The sequence below is a fragment of the Borostomias antarcticus genome (genome assembly GCF_949987555.1).
Source record: "Borostomias antarcticus genome assembly, chromosome: 2".
Classification (NCBI taxonomy): Eukaryota; Metazoa; Chordata; class Actinopteri; order Stomiiformes; family Stomiidae; genus Borostomias; species Borostomias antarcticus.
Window position 1 is genome coordinate 39,839,553 of NC_140235.1, and position 19,139 is coordinate 39,858,691.

A 19,139-nucleotide genomic window follows, 5' to 3' on the forward strand; every position below is an offset into this window, starting at 1 on the left:
ACGCTCCCACTGAGGGTTAACTTCCCTTTCCACTCCACTCCAAATGTCACTTTTGCACATGGAATGCCATAAAAAGGGAGGAAATCTTGTAGCAAGGGGAACAAAAGGCTCTTGGTCCCCTCTCCCCTCCATGTGTCCCAGGTCTCTGACGGAGACTGATAAGGGACATTTCAATAAACGCAGCTCTGCATGCCGCCAGCACAGCCAGCTGTGAGCTTCCCATCTTTCAACCGCTCTAATTGGCCGGATGGTGGCCCAATCATGCTATAATCACTGCTGCTGATTGGTCAGGACTAGGAGGACCGGAGGTCTGGGTGTGTGTGGTCATCCGGCTGGACATGTGTGTCTGGGGTGTGTCGGGGCTCTAATGTGCACACAGGAAAGACTGGTTAGAGAAAGCTCAAAGTGAAATGCTCATTGTCCACCACTGTGAATTCAGAGGTGGATACCGAGGGAGGGAGACGCAGTCCAAATCTAGATGTGGTGTCTTGAGACAGTATCTCACACAGAGCCCATTCAGAATTCCCGGTTCTATGTAGAATATAATCTCGATGGATTTCTGTTTGTAAGAAGTATAGAAAATCACGCATTACGATTTCTCCCTATTGAGTTGAATGCAAACCCAGATAGCAAGCGGATCTGGGCCATATACAGGCCAGATCTGGCCCTTGTGGCTTAGTTCCGGCCCATATATGGCCCAGAATTATTACACATCCGCTTGCTATCTGGGAAGAGACAGAAACATGTTGAGACGTGTCAGATGGACACGTTGTCATTTATGTGGTCCATGGAGTCCTCAAGAGTCGTCAGGCGGGGGGCAGGGTGTGTGTGTGTGTGTGTGTGTGTGTGTGTGTGGGGGGGGGGGGGTTGAGGCCAGTGTGAGGTGTAAAACGTCTTGTCCATCTTGGTGGCCCCAGCGTTTAGCAAGTTGGCGTCAGTCGTCTGGGGACGTGGTTCACGGGAGGCGGAGGGGGAGCCGGGGACGAGTCATAAAGGCGCCCAAATGTTCACGCTCGCAAGCGGGGAAAGGCGTTAGTTTGGCCGCGAGGCGTCGGCTCAAGAGGGAAGTTTGGCGAATACAAAGTCTCAGATACCTCCAGTCCCAGTACCTCCAATTCCAACGAAACGTAGTTCCAAGCTGGAGTGGGTTTCAGTCTTGGTGACCCCTCAGGCGCGACCTTAATATTTGCCGTGCTTGCTGTTTGTATGTGCTTGCCCACTTGTCATCGCGTGTGGCTGGGGGGTGTGGGGGGTCTGCCAGGGTGGCGGTGACTGACTCCACCTCAGTGTTGGTAAGCTCGTAAATCAGTCCCTGCTGGGCCAACTGGCACGGTAGCAATGCTGACAGCTTCACACACACACACACACACACACACACACACACACACACACACACGCACACACACATCAAACAACTGGCAGGCCCACTCCACTCCCTCTCTTTCGCATGCACACACGCACACACAAACACACACAGACAACAGCGTTATGCACATTTGTGCTACAGAACTCATACACAGGCTGTACACACAGGGTCATGTGATGATGGGAGATCAAAGGGGTTCTCAGTTGCCCAACAGACAGACGAAACCCTCTCCTGGGACTCTGCAATGTGTGTGTGTGTGTGTGTGTGTGTGTGTGTGTGTGTGTGTGTGTGTGTGTGTGTGTGTGGTCTTTTCCCCCTGCCCTTGATTATATTGTAACATGTGATATAAACAGATGGCTGATGACCACGGAGAAGAACGTGAGCTGGTCTTAGTGTGGTCAGACAGCAGATCGCGCTCATAGGGAGCGTCATGGTGTCTTGGGCTGTGTGTGGTTTACAGCACAAGGCCACACAGCAGACCAAGAGAACTGAATAAACAAGCTCCAGCACCAACAACAATCAATTAGAGACAGACACAGGTGGGCCACTGAGAGAGAGAGAGAGTAAACATTAGCAGCGGAATGTTGTGGGACTACTGGTATGCGCCCTCTTAGTGGAAAAAGCTGGAAGGACCCTACAAAGACTTTGGGAGTGAAAAATCCGGCGGAGCTGGTGTGGAGCTGTCCTGTTGGAAGTTGTCAATCATGTCCGTCAGCAGTAGACATCTGTTTTCTTAACCCAGCTCCGATCTCCACGCCTCATTTGCCTCACTGCTCATCGGGGGCTACGGTAGGTGGGCGAATGGTTAGTGGGTGGGTGCGAATAACGAGGCGTCATCTTTTATGTCGCTTTTATTTAGCTTTCCCTGACTTGACCGCACATCCTCCCAACACAAAACAAAAACGGCAAGTATAAATAGAGAGGAAAGCGCAGCTGAGTGTACTCGCTGTACCACTTCCTGCTCAAAGATGCCGGATATCCTGTAGGGCAGCCGTTCGGACGGGCAGCTCTCTGGAGAAACGGGGAAAGGGAATGAACAGCCTAGTAGGCAGACACAATTCCGATTCAATCATTTACTGAAACCGCATCCCAGTTGGCAATAATAACAACAGGTCATTGTTTGGAAACTTGCACTGGGGATTCTGGCTTCCTGTATGCAGGCTGTGACTGGTGATCAGAGGGAGAGGGGGACAGGGGTGGAGAGGATGAGAGGAGGATGAGGGAGAGAGGGCGAGAGGAGGATGAGGGAGAGAGGGCGAGAGGAGGATGAGGGAGAGGGCGAGAGGAGGATGAGGGAGAGGGCGAGAGGAGGGGGATCAGCGGAGGAGATTGTTGAGTGATAGTTGGTTGTGTCTGAGTGGGTCAGGGCTCTGGCGCCACCGCTGCTGTTGCTATGCTGAGAGATGTGGAGGCTGGGGAAGGAGGTTTCCCACCTGGGCCGGTCAACACACACACACACACACACACACACTCAACACACACACTCAACACAGACGCGTGCACGCACACGCTCAACACACACGCGCACGCTTGCATGGATGCACACGCACAACACACACGCATGCACGCACACACACACATACACACACACTACACTGATCAAATCAAATTCAAGCATAGATAGTTCTGATTTTAAGATTTGTATATATATATATTAATATATATATATATATATATAAACAGATTTTTTAAACAGATTTTATATATATATATATATAATAAGCAAATTATAGGCCTATATATAATTCTTTCATAGATCATGATTCTTCCTTTGTTTCTCTAACCGGCTTTTTACAAAAAAAAACATTTGTAAAAAAATGATTTAAAAATGATTTTTTTTTTTTTTTAATCTAACGTAATTAGGCCTATCCTATAGAGAATATGAAAGTCTGTATTTCATATTGCATTCCCAGACATAGCCAACAGTTCATCAGATTCGGGAGAAAAAAGTCTTCACTAGTCTATACTAGCCTGCATGTTGCAACACGTTTCACCCAAGGTAACACATTTACATGCAAATAGGGGACATGTGTTAATTTGAGTATCGGCTTCTAAGTATAGGACATTGACGGTCACTGGTAATTATAATTGTTTGATTTTAGACTCGTAGCATGCCTGGACATGTTGCACAACGTAATACGGCCAAGTCAGTCATTTATCGTGTAGCCTAGGCGGGCTATAATGCCAATGTCTGTCAACTAACCTACTTAAAAATGTAGACTGTAGGCTACCCGACATGTCGTATCTTAATCCAAGCATGCTATTTCAAGTAGGCAAATTTTACAATGATACGGTTTAGATTATTTTACTTTATAGTAGTAGGCTAATAGTGTTTGTTTGGTTGTTTCCTCGTTGGTCTATCTATGGACGTTATATTCATCTGAATGGCAGCATAGGACAGTAAAAGGCGTGAACTGTGACAGCGCGCGGGAGGGGGTGTGTCTTGGGAGGGGTCAGACGACAGGGGGGCGGGGTCTAGACAGCATGGCTTTATAAAGGGCAGCCTGTCGTGTAGGAGGTGATAACAGACCTCAAAGTCTTATCTCAAGTCCTGAGAGCTGTATCTTTCTAGACTGGACCCCACTATCTTTTTGTTGTTGTTGCTGTTTTCATCTGAGCTGAGAAAGTGTTGTTTGAAACCTACAGAGGAAAAAAAAAAAAGCTACAAGTCCTGATCATTGTCATCTTTTGAACTACAAAGGAGGACAGCATGGATGTGGTTACAACACCCGACAGCTCTATCGACTACTACTATGACTACGAGGAGCAAGAGAACGAGACCATGTGTGACTACTCTGAGTGGGAGCCGTCGTACTCTGTGATCCCCGTCTTGTACATGCTCATCTTCATCCTGGGCCTGTCCGGCAACGGCGTGGTCATCTTCACCGTCTGGCGCTCCCAGGGCAAACGCCGGGCGGCCGACGTCTACATCGGCAACCTGGCCCTGGCCGACCTCACCTTCGTGGTCACCCTTCCCCTCTGGGCCGTGTACACGGCCCTGGGGTACCACTGGCCTTTCGGCGTGGTCCTCTGCAAGATCAGCAGCTACGTGGTCCTCCTCAACATGTACGCCAGCGTCTTCTGCCTCACCTGCATGAGCTTCGACCGCTACCTGGCCATCGTCCACTCCCTGTCCAGCACTCAGCTGCGCACCCGCGGCTACATGCAAGCCTCCCTGACCACCATCTGGCTGCTGTCCAGCCTGCTGGCTGCCCCTACCCTCATCTTCCGCTCCATCAAGCACGACGCGGACACCAACCGCACCTCCTGCGTCATGGACTTCAGCCTGGTGTCGGACAAGCAGCAGGAGAACGTGTGGGTGGCCGGACTCAGCATGTCCTCGTCGGTCCTGGGCTTTCTGCTGCCCTTCCAGGCCATGATGGTGTGCTACTGCTTCATCGGCTTCACCGTCACGCGCCACTTCAACAGCCTGCGCAAGGAAGACCGGCGCAAGCGGCGTCTGTTGAAGATCATCACCACGCTGGTGGTGGTGTTCGCCGTCTGCTGGACGCCGTTCCACGTGCTGAAGAGCGCCGACGCCCTGTCCTACCTCAACCTGGCGCCCAGCACCTGCGCCTTCCTGCGTTTCCTGCTGCTGGCGCACCCCTACGCCACCTGCCTGGCCTACGTCAACAGCTGCCTCAACCCTTTCCTCTACGCCTTCTTCGACCTGCGATTCCGCTCCCAGTGCCTGTGCCTGCTCAACCTGAAGAAGGCGCTGCACGCCAGCCCCGCCGGCCCCGCCGGCTCCCTGTCCTCCCAGAAGACCGAGGCTCAGTCCCTGGCCACTAAGGTGTGACGTCCAGGGGGTGGGGGAGGACTCAGGTACGCGGCAGGTCTGAAAAGGTGCACGATCGCATTGCCTTTCCAGTCAGTTTTTTTACGTTTTGTGGGGGGGGGTCCCGTCATCTGTTGCCTAAGGTGTAAACGAACGGACGGACGGTGAGTGTGTCCCGTGCGGCTGAGGAAACTGATGAGGTCAGACCTCTGGTAGTCGTCCTGACTACAGACATCCTCCGGGTTCAGCCTCAGAGAGCGGGAAACTGCGTTGTGCATACTGCTTTTAACACGTGGGACCAAGCTCCAGGAAGATGCGAAGCAGACATTTTGGACAGAGTTGAACTGTCTTCTGTGGACATACTAAGGCAGGCTCTTGGGTGGGGAGCGTTGAGGCTCTGACTGCAAACTTTGGCGGAGTGTGTTATTCATGCCTTTGTTCCATGCTCTTCTGGTTTTCTTTGGTAAGCACTTGAGGTGATAGCTCATTAACCACCCTCTCCGACCTGCAACAGTTAGGGCAGGGGTGTGTGTGTGTGTGTGTGTGTGTGTGTGTGTGTGTAGGGGGTTGCCAGTCTGCGAGAGGTGTTGCAGCTTGATTAGAGTGTTGTAAGAAGAGACAGGGGGTATGGGGTGAGAGGGGGGGGGGTCTAGATAGACAGATGGCAGCTGCCAAATGTTGTCTGGAGAGAGGGAGGCCAATTAAAAGGTGGCTGCTCCGACAGATAAAACACTGGTGTGTGTGTGTGTGTGTGTGTGTGTGTGTGTGTGTGTGTGTGTGTGTGTGTGTGTGTGTGTGTGTGTGTGTGACGGTATGTGTGTGTTGCGGTTTGTGTGTGAATGTGTGTGAGAGTATATTTTTTATGAAGTCGTGGGTAAGCATGAGTTATCTTGTATATAATTGAAAATACGTGACTACCCACTGTCTGTATACAGCTTGTGATCATGATTTGTAATAAAAACAAAATGTTTTGAACCAGATTTTCTGTAGTCTCACTCTGTTTCTTGCTATGAAGTCACGTTGAGTCGAGGTTGGAATGTGTAACATTCAGTGCAATGTGCTTTTTCCTGTTAGAGTGAAGGGAGCCGCTCCTCCTCCCATTGTTTTTCATCAGGCCAAAGTCAAGACAAAAGTCTAAAGGAAATACATGTTTGAGTTCTATTTTCCTCGACTAGTTCATTTCTTTGCTCCAAGAGGCAGAGGCATCGTCTTCCCTCTGATGAAATAGCAGTTGTAAATACGGTAATATATTGTCAACTAGAGGGAATGTTTTCTCTTAGGAATCTTTCAGTCACATGCTTGTAATACAGACATTTTACCACAACAGTCATTGTAGTTTTAGTGTCTCAAAGCAAGTATCCAGGATTATAAAAAAAACAAAAAAAAATATATTTTAACTAGTTTTAACTGTAACAGCGTAGTGTGGTCAATGTGGTTATAGCAGTAATGTAATAACAAATTGAAGCTCTGCTCTCAATACTTTGCTCTGAAATGAATGAATGAAATGAAATCTCAAGTCACACAGCAATTGACACACCAATATGTGTGTAATGAGCGGTGACACAGAAAACACACACACACACACACACACACACACACACACACATTTTTAGTGGTCGTGTGTGAAATGTGTCCTCTGTGTTTAACCCATCCAAGCTGTCTTCCTCCAGGGGCAGCCAGGAGCAGTGGTCAGCCTCGTCAGGGACTGACCACCCGGGCACCAAGTCCAAGTGCTCAGTCCAAGTCCTGGTCAGGCACGGGCACGTTTTCATAGTGGGGTTCTTCGTGAAGGAAACCCTTCCCAGATAGCAAGCGGATGTGTAATAATTCTGGGCCATATATGGGTCGGAACTAAGCCACAAGGGCCAGATCTGGTCTGTATATGGCCCAGATCCGCTTGCTATATGGGTTGTGAACATGCAAGCCAATCTTTAAGCCATAATTTGTCAGGAGTCATTTGCAAACAAACTCAGTGTGTACAACGGGTTGTTGACCTTAGACACCATCTCACGATTAACTCATTTGGTTCTAATGAGCTTTTTTTTTTCGGGGCATAATCAGCAGGGGGGATGGGGGGTCGTAATCCTGGGTACTCCAGTGGCAGTGGGAGCCCGTATGTCTGTACTGACTGAGTGGCTTGAGGTGGAGGAAGATTATTTTTGTAGCTACACACATAGGCTACTGTATGGCCCTCAGGACTTAAATTCAAACTTGTGTTCATCACTCAACTGTTGCATCTCTCACGGTTGCAGGCCCTGTAAAATTCAGACTGACGCGAGTCAAATTCCACCCAATCAGAAATTAGACATCCCTGTCTGTGTCTAATCGGCCTCTATCATTATTTTTGCAGAGTTGCAAGTTCCTGTCATGGAATTCTCTGCATAAGCCCAACAACTGCAGACATGTTCCGAATACCTCCTCCTTCTCTTCCATGGTGTGTCGTATCACAGCACACAGCCTGATCCCTCACACTGATTAAAACAGGAATATAATCTTGCTTTCTGTCAGCGATACCGAATTTGGCTTTAAGGGGAATGCGTGGTTTCACGCGAGTAGTGTATTTATTCGACGGAAGAAGTCAGAAGTCCCCATTTCTTTCCCATCAACAGCAGCTGCTCGGACCCTGGTCCAGGGCAGACCGAGCAGGCACGCACCGAGTAAAGGTCTCATCTCTCTCTGCCCACCTGCTGTCGGCAGGGAAGTCAAAGACCGCTGTGAAAGACTATCTGAACAGATTACCCTCTATGGTTTTCAAGTTTTATGGAGGTAATGGGACCACATCACAAAGATTTCACGGTATGAACTTTGCATGATCCAGGCAATATTTTTCTTTGAGCAAGAGAGCAAAGACATTTTCAGTGACGCGATCGTTTTTACTCAAAGATTTTCTGAATCCGTTGAATTACGTAGCGCCATGAAGTTTAGGATTTCAAAATAGATTATACAAGAGTTCTCAAATCATCATTCCTGAGTAATAACAGTGTGTGTGTGAGGTTCAAATGTGTCTGGATTCATTACAGCAGGGATTTCCCCAGGTAGCCCAAACCACTCTCATTTTGCTCTCACTGAACTTCACAAACCCGAAAACAAAAACAATTTGACAAAACAACATGACTACCAACATGTACATAGCTTTTGACGAGAGTGGTTTTCATCCTTGATTCTTAATGTTGATTGACTGACTACCTCTGTGGCTTTTTCGGGGATCAGGTTGCTGAAACCATGAATAATAATGAATAATATGAATCCTTTATTCATGACAGGCAGGCGATATAGTGAACACGGTGATGAGGGTTGACTGATCATTTGAGGGCATGCAGATATAGAGGTGGGCGTGGCACTCTTTCATGTTTGCCTTTCCAGCCACTTCTCATAGGACAAAGCCATACCTGTAGTGAGCTCCATCACAAGCACTCGCTATCACTACAGGCCTTCAGAGGGCTGCCATCTGGACCAATACACATTCACAGTCACAAACAAGCACACACACACACAGACACACACACACACACACACACACACACACACACACACACTGCCCGGTCATCCAGCGCTCCCTGGGTGTGGAGCAGAAATACAGCCAGTGAATTCAATAAAGAACAATGTAAAAACAACAGGTTGTAGGATAGTTTTCATCTCCTGATGGCTGCTGCCCATCGATGGGGAGGAACCCACCCTTTAGACTATACCGGACTATACACCACACCCAAAACAAACTCTCATGCTTCTGTGACAAGCTCTCATGAATACATAGAGCTCTATAGGCCATACCGGCTGCTTCCTTTGTTAACATGCATGGTTTGTTTGTTGACAGGAGAGTGTTGTTCATCGAATGTAAGGTCCTGGGTAGATAAAGCTGAGGACTGTGGAGGTGTGGGAAATGTGTCCGTCTTATTAACATAGTCCTACTTGCAATATCAGCCAGGGGCGGGGGTCCTGGGGGGGGGACATGTCCCCCCCAATATTTGAGGTCATTAAAATTGTCCCCCCCCCCAATATTTAGATTGGGGTAGTGGCATTCAAATGACCATACAGCTGCGTAGGAAGATGTCCCCCCCAAAAAAAAATACAAAAAATGTCCCCCCCCCAAAGTTGGATACAGATCCTCTCCACTGATATCAGTTCTACCTGTTTTGCGGTGCGGCCGTAACCTTTTCCAACGAGCTGTAAAACAAGCATGCGGTCGGGCCTGTGTCTGGAACATCAGCATCTCCAGCTGTCATAAATCAGAGCAAAGCCCGGGCCGGAGCCGAAATAGGTCCAGAGGAAGTGTGTGCACGTTCCCCCCCCCCTCCTGTCCGTTGGAACAATGGGGAGAGGGATCGTCGGGGCCACACACCGGACCTGGGGGGTCAGACCTGGCCGCGCTGCGGAGGGATATGGAGATGACCCCTGGTACGTCTTGGAGGACCCGTGCCTTCCTGCCCCCCCCCCCCCCCCCCCCCCTCCCCCCTCGGAGGGCGATGGACCTCAGCGGACAGGATAGGGTCGGCAGGCTGGGCAGGAAAGACAGGGGCCAGGCTGGGCAGAGGTAGGGGTTCCTGTCCAGGGATATCCTGCCTTTCAGCAGCATCGCTCTGCTCCGGTCCCCTGGTGCCGCTGCCTGACCTCATGGGGATTCCAGTGTTTAGATCAGCTACTGTGGAGACACTCTGCAGCAGTACACTGCAGGACGGGTCTCATCAATCGTGGCTAGTACACACGCACACACACACACGCACGCACGCACGCACGCACGCACACACACACACACATGCCATTTGAGAGTCAGAGGGCTGGGGGAGGATGACTACCTCTGAGAGGTGAAAAACAATCTTTAATGAGGAGGAAAGACCAAAGACACAGAGAGGGCCCCTATCCACCCAGATAGCAAGCGGATCTGGGCCATATACAGGCCAGATCTGGCCCTTGTGGCTTAGTTCCGGCCCATATATGGCCCAGAATCATTATCCGCTTGCTATCTGGGCTGAGAGGTCCAAAGACACAGAGAGGGCCCTTATCCTGAGAGGGAGAATGAAGCTGAGGACTCCTGCATGAGCTCAGGCTTCACGTGAGCATGTGGTACGAACACCAAGCGGATCTGGGCCATATACAGACCAGATCTGGCCCTTGTGGCTTAGTTCCGACCCATATATGGCCCAGAATCATTACACATCCGCTTGCTATCTGGGTACCCGAGCTGACGAAACAGAGCTCTCTCTCATTCTCTCTCTCTTTCATTCTCTCTTTCTCTCTCTCTCTCACTCTCTTTCTCCCTACCTCTCTCTCTCTCGTTCTCTCTAACGAAACGGTAGATACATCAATGGCGTTCACGCAAGAGGACTATCGTTAAGGGAGACACGTCGTTTCCGACGGCGACGGTTGGGGGGGGGGGTGGAAGGGGTTGTGTTTCGGGACCACCGGATCTTCGGGTGTGAGGAACTAACCCCCCCCCCCCGAGCGGATCATCCTCTCCGGGGGGCACAAAGCGTCCCTTCATGCTCTCCTCTATCCCCTCCATTGTGGGGTAGAGAGCCCCTCTCCCCCCCCCCGGACTCTGCGCTGGCCTAAATGAAGGCCCTGTCAGCAGCTCCGACTCCGAGCCAGTTCAGCTGCACTCACTTAGAGGCTCTGATCACTACTGCGTGACTGCATCACAGGTAGCCCAGATAGCAAGCGGATCTGGGCCATATATGGGCCGGAACTAAGCCACAAGGGCCAGATCTGGCCTGTATATGGCCCAGACCCGCTTGCTATCTGGGAGGCCACTGACAAACGTGTACGTGAGCCAGGAATGCGACGCGTTTGTGTTGTTGTCAGTGTTATGAACAGATCACAGTGCTGTCTACTATCTAAACCAGAGAAACTAAATCAGAGACACTGGGTCACACAAGTAGGCTATTTGAACATTTGGTAGACAGATATTATAGTATTTATCTCTCTCTCTCCTTGTCACACCCATAGACAGTGTTTTAACTGACCGCATACATCCTCTGCCTGAAACAACTTGATATTGTCACACACACACACACACACACACACACACACACACAGGCACACACACAAAGACAAACAAACACATGCACATGCACCCACGCCCACACATGCACGCACGTACATGCACACACACACACACACACACACACACACACACACACACACACACACACACACACACACACACACACACACACAGATGCTCCTTCGCTTCTTCCTGACAGGTGGGATGCTGAAAGGACCTTCATGGCAAAGCACCAGCACCCGGGAAAAGAGATGAATACAGAGAAGTCACTAAAGGCAATCTCATTACGAAGAGGGAACACATTTGTTCATTCGATTTTTTTGATGCTGCCTACAGTTATAATGGCTAACAGTGGATCTAAACTTAGACTAATGAATTACTGTGGCCTTCCTTCTCCACTAGCATAGGCTACTCTGCATTATTAATCTAGTAAGGTAATACTATCTGCTGTTTGTAGTCTGTTTATATACTAATAGCTTATTAAAACAAAAAAAAAGTTTATCCAGAGACATATGGCCATTGGTCTCAGATATTACCTAGATATCGGTGCCAGATCCGTTGCAAGTTTCAACCTAGTTACAGTACACTGACACTTTTCTCTACATTACTAAGTAATGAAATACTGCCATCTAGTGATCGAATAGCAAAACTACAACTACCAGGAACCATTGTTCCACTTCTCCGAGGGACATCTTATACCGTTGGACCAGATGACCCTGGTGTTCCACTGTTGTTTGTCCGTGTTGTTTTCAGTTAGCTAGCTAAGTAGCCAGTCTAGTTTTTTGACCATGGCGTGTCGTAAACAGAAACGAGTCTGGAAATATGTGGAAGGTGGTAGTTTATTGAAGCTGAAATCGTATCTACGTAAACATAAAGACCTCGATCTTAATTTCATTCAAGGCAAGAAGCAGAGAAGCCCCTTGCATGTAGCTTGCTCTCATGGGGACGATGCCGTCCTCCGACTACTGCTCAAACATGGAGCTGACGTTTCCCAGAAAGATCGGAAAGGCGACACCGCCCTCCATATAGCCGCATCCCGGGCTCTCAAACACGGCACAAGAGGTGATATAGTCAGTTTTCACGTATCTAGTGGTGCGTTCGTTTGTGGTCGGAGGTGGCAGTCGCAAGTGGCAAAATACCTACCTCCGACCTGTGTGCATTCAGATATATACCATTATATCACAGTTACCTAGTTATATCTATATACCATTATATCACAGTTACCTAGTTATATCTATATACCATTATATCACAGTTACCTAGTTATATCTATATACCATTATATCACAGTTACCTAGTTATATCTATATACCATTATATCACAGTTACCTAGTTATATCTATATACCATTATATCACAGTTACCTAGTTATATCTATATACCATTATATCACAGTTACCTAGTTATATCTATATACCATTATATCACAGTTACCTAGTTATATCTATATACCATTATATCACAGTTACCTAGTTATATCTATATACCATTATATCACAGTTACCTAGTTATATCTATATACCATTATATCACAGTTACCTAGTTATATCTATATACCATTATATCACAGTTACCTAGTTATATCTAGTGCATTCGAGCAACTGGGGGCTGAGAAACATATCCGAATTTGCGACGAGGAAGTGCGAGTTCATGCGGCGTTTTATTTAATCATTCCTAGTAGCAAGTCGCAATTTGCCACCTCCCAGTTATAAACGAACGCACCATAGGTTACAAACTGTTAACTATTAAAGGTACCCAACGAAACGTGAATCAAAACAATCCGTTCTTTGTTTATTTTCGATTTCCTCGATTATATGGTTCCTTGTAGTCTAATAAACATGTTGAATCACTTGAATGTCTTTCCTACCTTGTAATTTCTTCGCAAAATGATATTTAGCTAATGTTTTGAAAACAACAAAAATGTGTGGAACGTCACTATTATGTGCTCCGCGTATTGACGCAATGACGTAGTACGCGATTTTCGGGGACCACCTTCTCAAATTTGCTCTAGAGCGCTAACTAGTGGTCAAAAACTACATTGGGTACCTTTAACTGTAAGTTTACGTTAACTAAGCTAGCAAGATCACTGGCAATGAACGATTTTGACTAAAACTTCTGTTTCTCCTCTCACGCAGACTATAATGACCTCGTTGTACCTCTTGTAAGGATAAGTCCAGATTTGATGAGTATTTCAAATAATGCTGGGATTACACCACAGGACCTGCTGCAGTGGATGAGAAGTGATAAGGTATGATCACCAAGAGTATGGGTAGGCCTGTCATGTGTCTTATGATCCATCCAGGATTTGGGCAACTGAGGTGCACGCTGTGGGTGATAGAAAGCATATTTTGATATTTCATAGTACCGGAAAGTGAGTAGTATGGTTGGGGAAGTTATAGTTTGTTGCGAAGCTAAACACTAAGCCTATGTCTCTTTCCAAGAACCAAAAGCCTTCCACAAGTACAAGACCTTCACACAAGACCGACCCAGAGAAAGAGTGGCAAGAGAAGCTCTTTGGGGAATGCCAGGATGAATTTTTTGAAACCTTTGGACAATATGATGGTAAGGTTACGTTTCTCCCTCTTGCTTGGATTGACAGTAACGTGAACGTGACCAAATGTATGATTTTTTGTTTGTTCTCAACGTCTTACAGAAGATGATTTCCTTCAAGACGATGAAGACGAGGAAGACTTTGGATTCTGGGCAGATCGGATCAGGACCGAGTACTTCGCCAAGCAGCACGCCGATGCGCAGAGGCTGGCCGCCTCCGGGTCGGGGGGGAAGAGGAGGAGGAAGGAGAAGAACGAGGAGGAGAAGGAGGAGGAGGAGCGAGGTCGTAGGGAGCTGCAGGAGCGGCTGCAGAGGGAGCACGCCGAGTACCTGGCCAGGGCGGCCCGGAAGGAGGAGGAGACTCGGCAGGGGAGGAAGAAGCGCTATGAGGAGAAATGCGCGGCGACCTTCCGGGGCGGCGGCGGCGACTCGGCGGCCGGCGACAAGCTGGGCTACGGGGATATCCCCTGGCCGGCGCCGCGGGGGACGGTGGCCGAGATGGTGGTGGTGATGCTGCACGGCGCCGACAGGAAGGACGTGCCGGTGTTCCGGAAGACGCTGCGGCGACAGCAGGCCCTCTGGCACCCGGACAAGTTCGCCCAGCGCTGCGGCGCCCGTCTGGAGGAGACGGACAAGCAGAGGATCCTGGACACGGTCACGGCGCTCTCCCAGGAGCTCAACAGGCTGGCTCAGAGCCTGAGATGATCCACCAGGAAGTGGCTTCGAAGGGCGTAGAGATGTCTGTCTGTTGTCCTGTAGTGTTGGTAGTAGGCTAATGTTTCATCGGGCTACAGGCTCCCATGTAGAAAAAGAAAGAATAATATATATTATCCCCTGAAGCTTATTTTTTCAGGGCTCTTTGGAGGTTTCATTTTCAATTGTTAGTGTTTGAATTTGGCTTGAATGGGCTGTAGTGTACAGTGTAGCTTCATTTACAAATGATCACGTCGCTCACTTATTTTTTTTCTCTGCCCTTTACGGACTCGGAGCCAGCTTGCCTGCTGACATATTTCCTACCTTGCTGCCATTTTTCCCAGCTACTCATTTCACCAAAAATGACTCCAAGGCTCACTCACTTTCAAAAAAATTTAAATGCCTTTATTAACGTGGTCATAGTAGACTTAGAAACTCCGACGCATTTTGGCGTCAAGCCTTGTTCAGAGAGTCAGGGTTCAGTTTTGACTAGGGTTGCAAAGGGGCGGAACATTTCCCATGGGAAGTTAAGCTTGGGAATTTTTACCTTTTTTTGTAGCCTATAACAGCTCTTTTCAACATTTTTTTATTTTATATATTAGGATTTTATCTTATTTTTATCTAATTTGGAAGCCAAATGACCCTGACCTAGTGGCCAATTACCCCCTATTAACTGTTGAGGATTCGTCACACAACCTGGCCGGTCTGCAATGTGAAAAGGAGACGCAACTCCTTGACTATCTCAGCTCACAACCCTCATTCAACACCAGACAGGGTTGCTGTTATGCAACCAACTCTCACGCTGAGATGAAACTAACCACCCTCGGGGAGATGAAACTAACCACCCTCGGGGAGATGAAACTAACCACCCTCGGGGAGATGAAACTAACCACCCTCGGGGAGATGAAACTAACCACCCTCGGGGAGATGAAACTAACCACCCTCGGGGAGCGGCGGCCCAATAGGCCCCTCCAATGCATTAGACCGCTACACCACTGCAGACCCCTATAACAAGGGGGAAAAACATCAAACACAATTCTAGATCTTGCAGCATGATCTTGGTTAAACAACCTGATTTAATGCTAATTCAGATGAATTTCTACCCTGTACTGTGCATTCTTCCATCACATGCACAGCTAGTTCCTAGCATCCTGCACACTAAGAGGGCTGTAGAAACCATTAAAGTTCTACTCACAGATAGATTTATTAAAACATGTTATTTTAAAAATTTGTATTAGAAATGTTTGCCTGCATGTCTGCTTATGACAAAACAAAATGTTTATATTTGTCTGTTTATGACAAGGTAATATAGTTTGTATAAATAACCCCAAAATTCCCAGTTCATTTGCATTAATTCCCATAAATTCCTGTTAATTCTCATGGAAATGACTAGTTTTGACTCCCTGAAGAACGCTTGATGTCAAGAGCTTCTAAGCCAAGCCATTTTACTAAAGGCCTTTTAATTCTTTTAAAGAGAGTGCTTCAGAGCCTTTTTTTGTGATTCTACATATCCTCAAACTGTTATTGAGTCCAGGAAGTGCTTCTACCCAAACATTTGATGCTTATTTCTGAACCTCTTCTTGTTTTTCCTTCATTAAACCGCCCGCTGGGCTTTACATCATTCCTCTGCCTCTTGAGTTGTGAGTTTGAGTCTGAAACAAACGGACATACTGGTAACACTCACCTCATGTCCACTTTCAAACAACTCATAGGTGTTACAAATGCAGGAGAGACATGTCTGTTCATTATGGGCATTGGGGCTTTATACTGTAGTAGTACATTGGGCATCTAAATCAGAGTTACTCCCACACAGGGTGATGAATGAATATCTGTGTATTCTTTGTCTTACAAGACTACAGTATGAGATGTTTGAGAGAGTAAATACATATTTATTTGAATGTCTAAATTGACTTACCTATGTTATGATAATGATAATAATAATACAACTTTATACTTTCATACAAAAAAAAACACAACTCAAAATGCTTTACATTACAACAAAGAAATTACATGCACAGATATTACATGCATAGTTATATTTTCACCTGAAATGCTCACTAGTGCTAATTTCCTTTTCATAATCAGAAATGTGAACTTGTACCCACTTTATTAAAGGCGAACTGACTGGCACAGTGATTAAATCATGATATGGTGTTTTGTACAATGCAAAAAAGGACAACATTTTAACAACATTAAATAGTAATGGTGGGATGTCATGTTTTAGCAATGGGTTTTACACTCACCATCCATGGTCATCCTAACCATCTCAACATGTTATATATCTAAATAGATACAATATTAATCTATTTGGGTCAAGGATTGGACATGTTAGAAATTAGTCCTACCATGACAACAGAATCACTGATCAACAGGACAAGGAGAAGCCGATTATGAACTGCCCCAAGAAAATATTGTTATAAAGGCTGATACAATGAGGAAAATAGCTGAAGGAATTTCTCAATCTACCATCAAACTCAAATTTACACACAGACAAAGAGCCGTTGGCAATTTCATTGACTGGATGGAATAAATAAGAGGATGCTCTGGTTGCCAGGTTTTAGAACATTCCCCCTCTTAATTCGGTCAGTGTACGTTTCCCCTCTCTACTTGAGAATGTGATGAATATCTTGATATCTTGAAATAGGCATACTATTTATTATTTACTATTTATAAGCATTTACGATTTATTCGCAATATTGGAAATGACTCAATGCTCAGTTAATCATTTGTTTGAGGTAGATGCTCCTGCACATTTTCTTGTCCTTATACGCTGCCTTCCTTGGTATCATTTGAAAAATAGTATTTTAAAGTATTTATTAATATATTTCCAGTGTTTTTATTAATGTTTTATATTTGATGCTTATCCAGTATTATAAGGGCCCTAGGCTACGGATCGTCACAGTTTCGCAATTTCCATAGTCTCAGCTGCTTGGGGTGCCTACAACATACCTGGCAACCCACAGACGCAATCTGTGTCAATAGCCGGGCGACACAGTGCGATTAAAGAAAGGCTGTATGTTCATTAATTGTTTTTACTTAGATTATATTTAGTGATTTATTTGAACATAGCTACTCTGGATATTGTCTTCGTGCGAAATTATAGTTAGTCGTTTTGTTTTAATGGGCAAATGCACAGCATTGCAACGACTTGCCATAGTGATAGCTATTAAAGGTATAGGATGACGCCTACCTCGCTCGATGAAATAGGTGCAACAAGAATAGACACTTCTTATTTTTTCTTTTCCTAAAAATATATGTACTAAACATTGAAGCATCACGTGCTCTAATGAGCTTCTTTTTTTATAACAGTGTATAGGCTAGGCTGTGCTGTCACATTTTAATCTTTGCTTATTAATTTTGGAATTTAATCGCTGAAACGTTTTTGTCTTTTAGGTTTTAGAAGCACATATCGCAAATTGAAGGCTAATGTCTCATTCGTACTGGTAGGCAGTCATTAGTGGGCTCTTTGGCCGCTCGTAGACTGGATGAACTAGGCCGGAGGACTGCAAGGTGGCTGATAAGATGGGGTCGGTCTTCCGAAGTGAGGAGATGTGCTTGGCGCAATTGTTCCTGCAGTCTGGTTCGGCCTATGATTGCATAAGTGAGCTTGGAGAAATGGGTCTGGTCGAGTTTCGAGATGTAAGTTTTCCTAACTGTCAGTAATGTGCGCACTTACAAATGCTTTTACAAACCCAAATGAATGACCTGACATTTTCATTCAGCTGTGCCTGGTTGTCAAGATTACATCTTTCGGCGTGTGTGTCTGTCTGTTGGTCTGCGTGCGTGAGAGGGTGTGAGGGAGGGTGAGACGTGTGTGTGTGTGTGTGTGTGTGTGTGTGTGTGTGTGTGTGTGTGTGTGTGTGTGTGTGTGTGTGTGTGCGTTGGGGGAAGGGGCATTACAGCCAAGCATGAAATGTGTCAATCAGTTGCCAATCGGTTCAGTCAGCCCCATTCAGGAATCCCATTGTAGAACGAACTGAAGCAACCCTTTTATAGCCTGTCCCGAAGGTGTTATATGAATTCATTGCCTCAACCTAATCAATCAACATAGCCTAGCTTCTGACTGTAGACTACAGTGTATCATGGTATACCAGATATATTCCACATGATGGAACGTAGCCTACACACACAAGCGTTGGTGTACAGCTCATACCATCATGCTCAGTCACCTAACCACATCTTCTCTGGTTACAGCTCAACCCCAGCGTCAGCTCCTTCCAGCGTCGCTTCGTCAGCGAAATCAAGAGGTGTGAGGAGATGGAAAGAATTCTGGGTGAGACAACAGCTGATATATGGTTGGAATGCACACCTGTTTGAAGAATTCTATACAATACGCACATCGACGGATCTGGGTAAATTAACTCTCAGATGTAGAATAGGATGGAACCCGCACACCGATTATAGATGAATTCTTTATTTGGGTGACAACGTTTCAATCCGTCCAATCTTCCCCAGATAGCAAGCGGATCTGGGCCATATACAGGCCAGATCTGGCCCTTGTGGCTTAGTTCCGGCCCATATATGGCCCAGATCCGCTTGCTATCTGGGTCGTCATGTCAGCGTTCACACACCTGGCATACACACCTGGCCCCTAGCCTACTACAGGATACACACCTGGCCCCTAGCCTACTACAGGATACACACCTGGCCCCTAGCCTACTACAGGATACACACCTGGCCCCTAGCCTACTACAGGATACACACCTGGCCCCTAGCCTACTACAGGATACACACCTGGCCCCTAGCCTACT

At 46.9% G+C, this 19,139-nt stretch overlaps 3 protein-coding genes across 3 annotated transcripts in view; all 3 read left to right on the forward strand.

Annotated features, from left to right (window-relative positions):
- Window positions 1–4,148: 4,148 nt before the first annotated feature.
- On the forward strand, window positions 4,149–5,165 carry LOC311318863 (apelin receptor B-like; the record flags this gene model as incomplete). Its single annotated transcript, XM_084450296.1, has 1 exon — window positions 4,149–5,165. The coding sequence occupies one exon, from the start codon at window positions 4,149–4,151 to the stop codon at window positions 5,163–5,165; it is 1,017 nt and encodes a 338-aa protein (XP_084306422.1).
- Window positions 5,166–11,933: 6,768 nt separating this feature from the next.
- nfkbil1 (nuclear factor of kappa light polypeptide gene enhancer in B-cells inhibitor-like 1) lies at window positions 11,934–15,497 on the forward strand (the record flags this gene model as incomplete). The annotated part of the gene is made up of 4 exons (XM_084461500.1): window positions 11,934–12,207; window positions 13,281–13,393; window positions 13,587–13,707; window positions 13,799–15,497. 4 exons carry the CDS (start codon window positions 11,934–11,936, stop codon window positions 14,398–14,400), a joined length of 1,110 nt encoding a protein of 369 aa, XP_084317626.1. The 3' UTR covers window positions 14,401–15,497.
- A 2,395-nt stretch (window positions 15,498–17,892) lies between these two features.
- The window catches only part of atp6v0a2a (ATPase H+ transporting V0 subunit a2a), a gene marked incomplete at its 3' end in the record, with an annotated part of 16,279 nt that continues 15,032 nt past the window's right edge, over window positions 17,893–19,139 (forward strand). Inside the window, exons 1-2 of the mRNA XM_084450037.1 lie at window positions 17,893–18,027; window positions 18,583–18,661. Coding sequence (XP_084306163.1) covers window positions 17,911–18,027; window positions 18,583–18,661 — 196 coding nt within the window. The 5' untranslated portion in view covers window positions 17,893–17,910. The remainder of the gene's footprint in view (window positions 18,028–18,582; window positions 18,662–19,139) is intronic.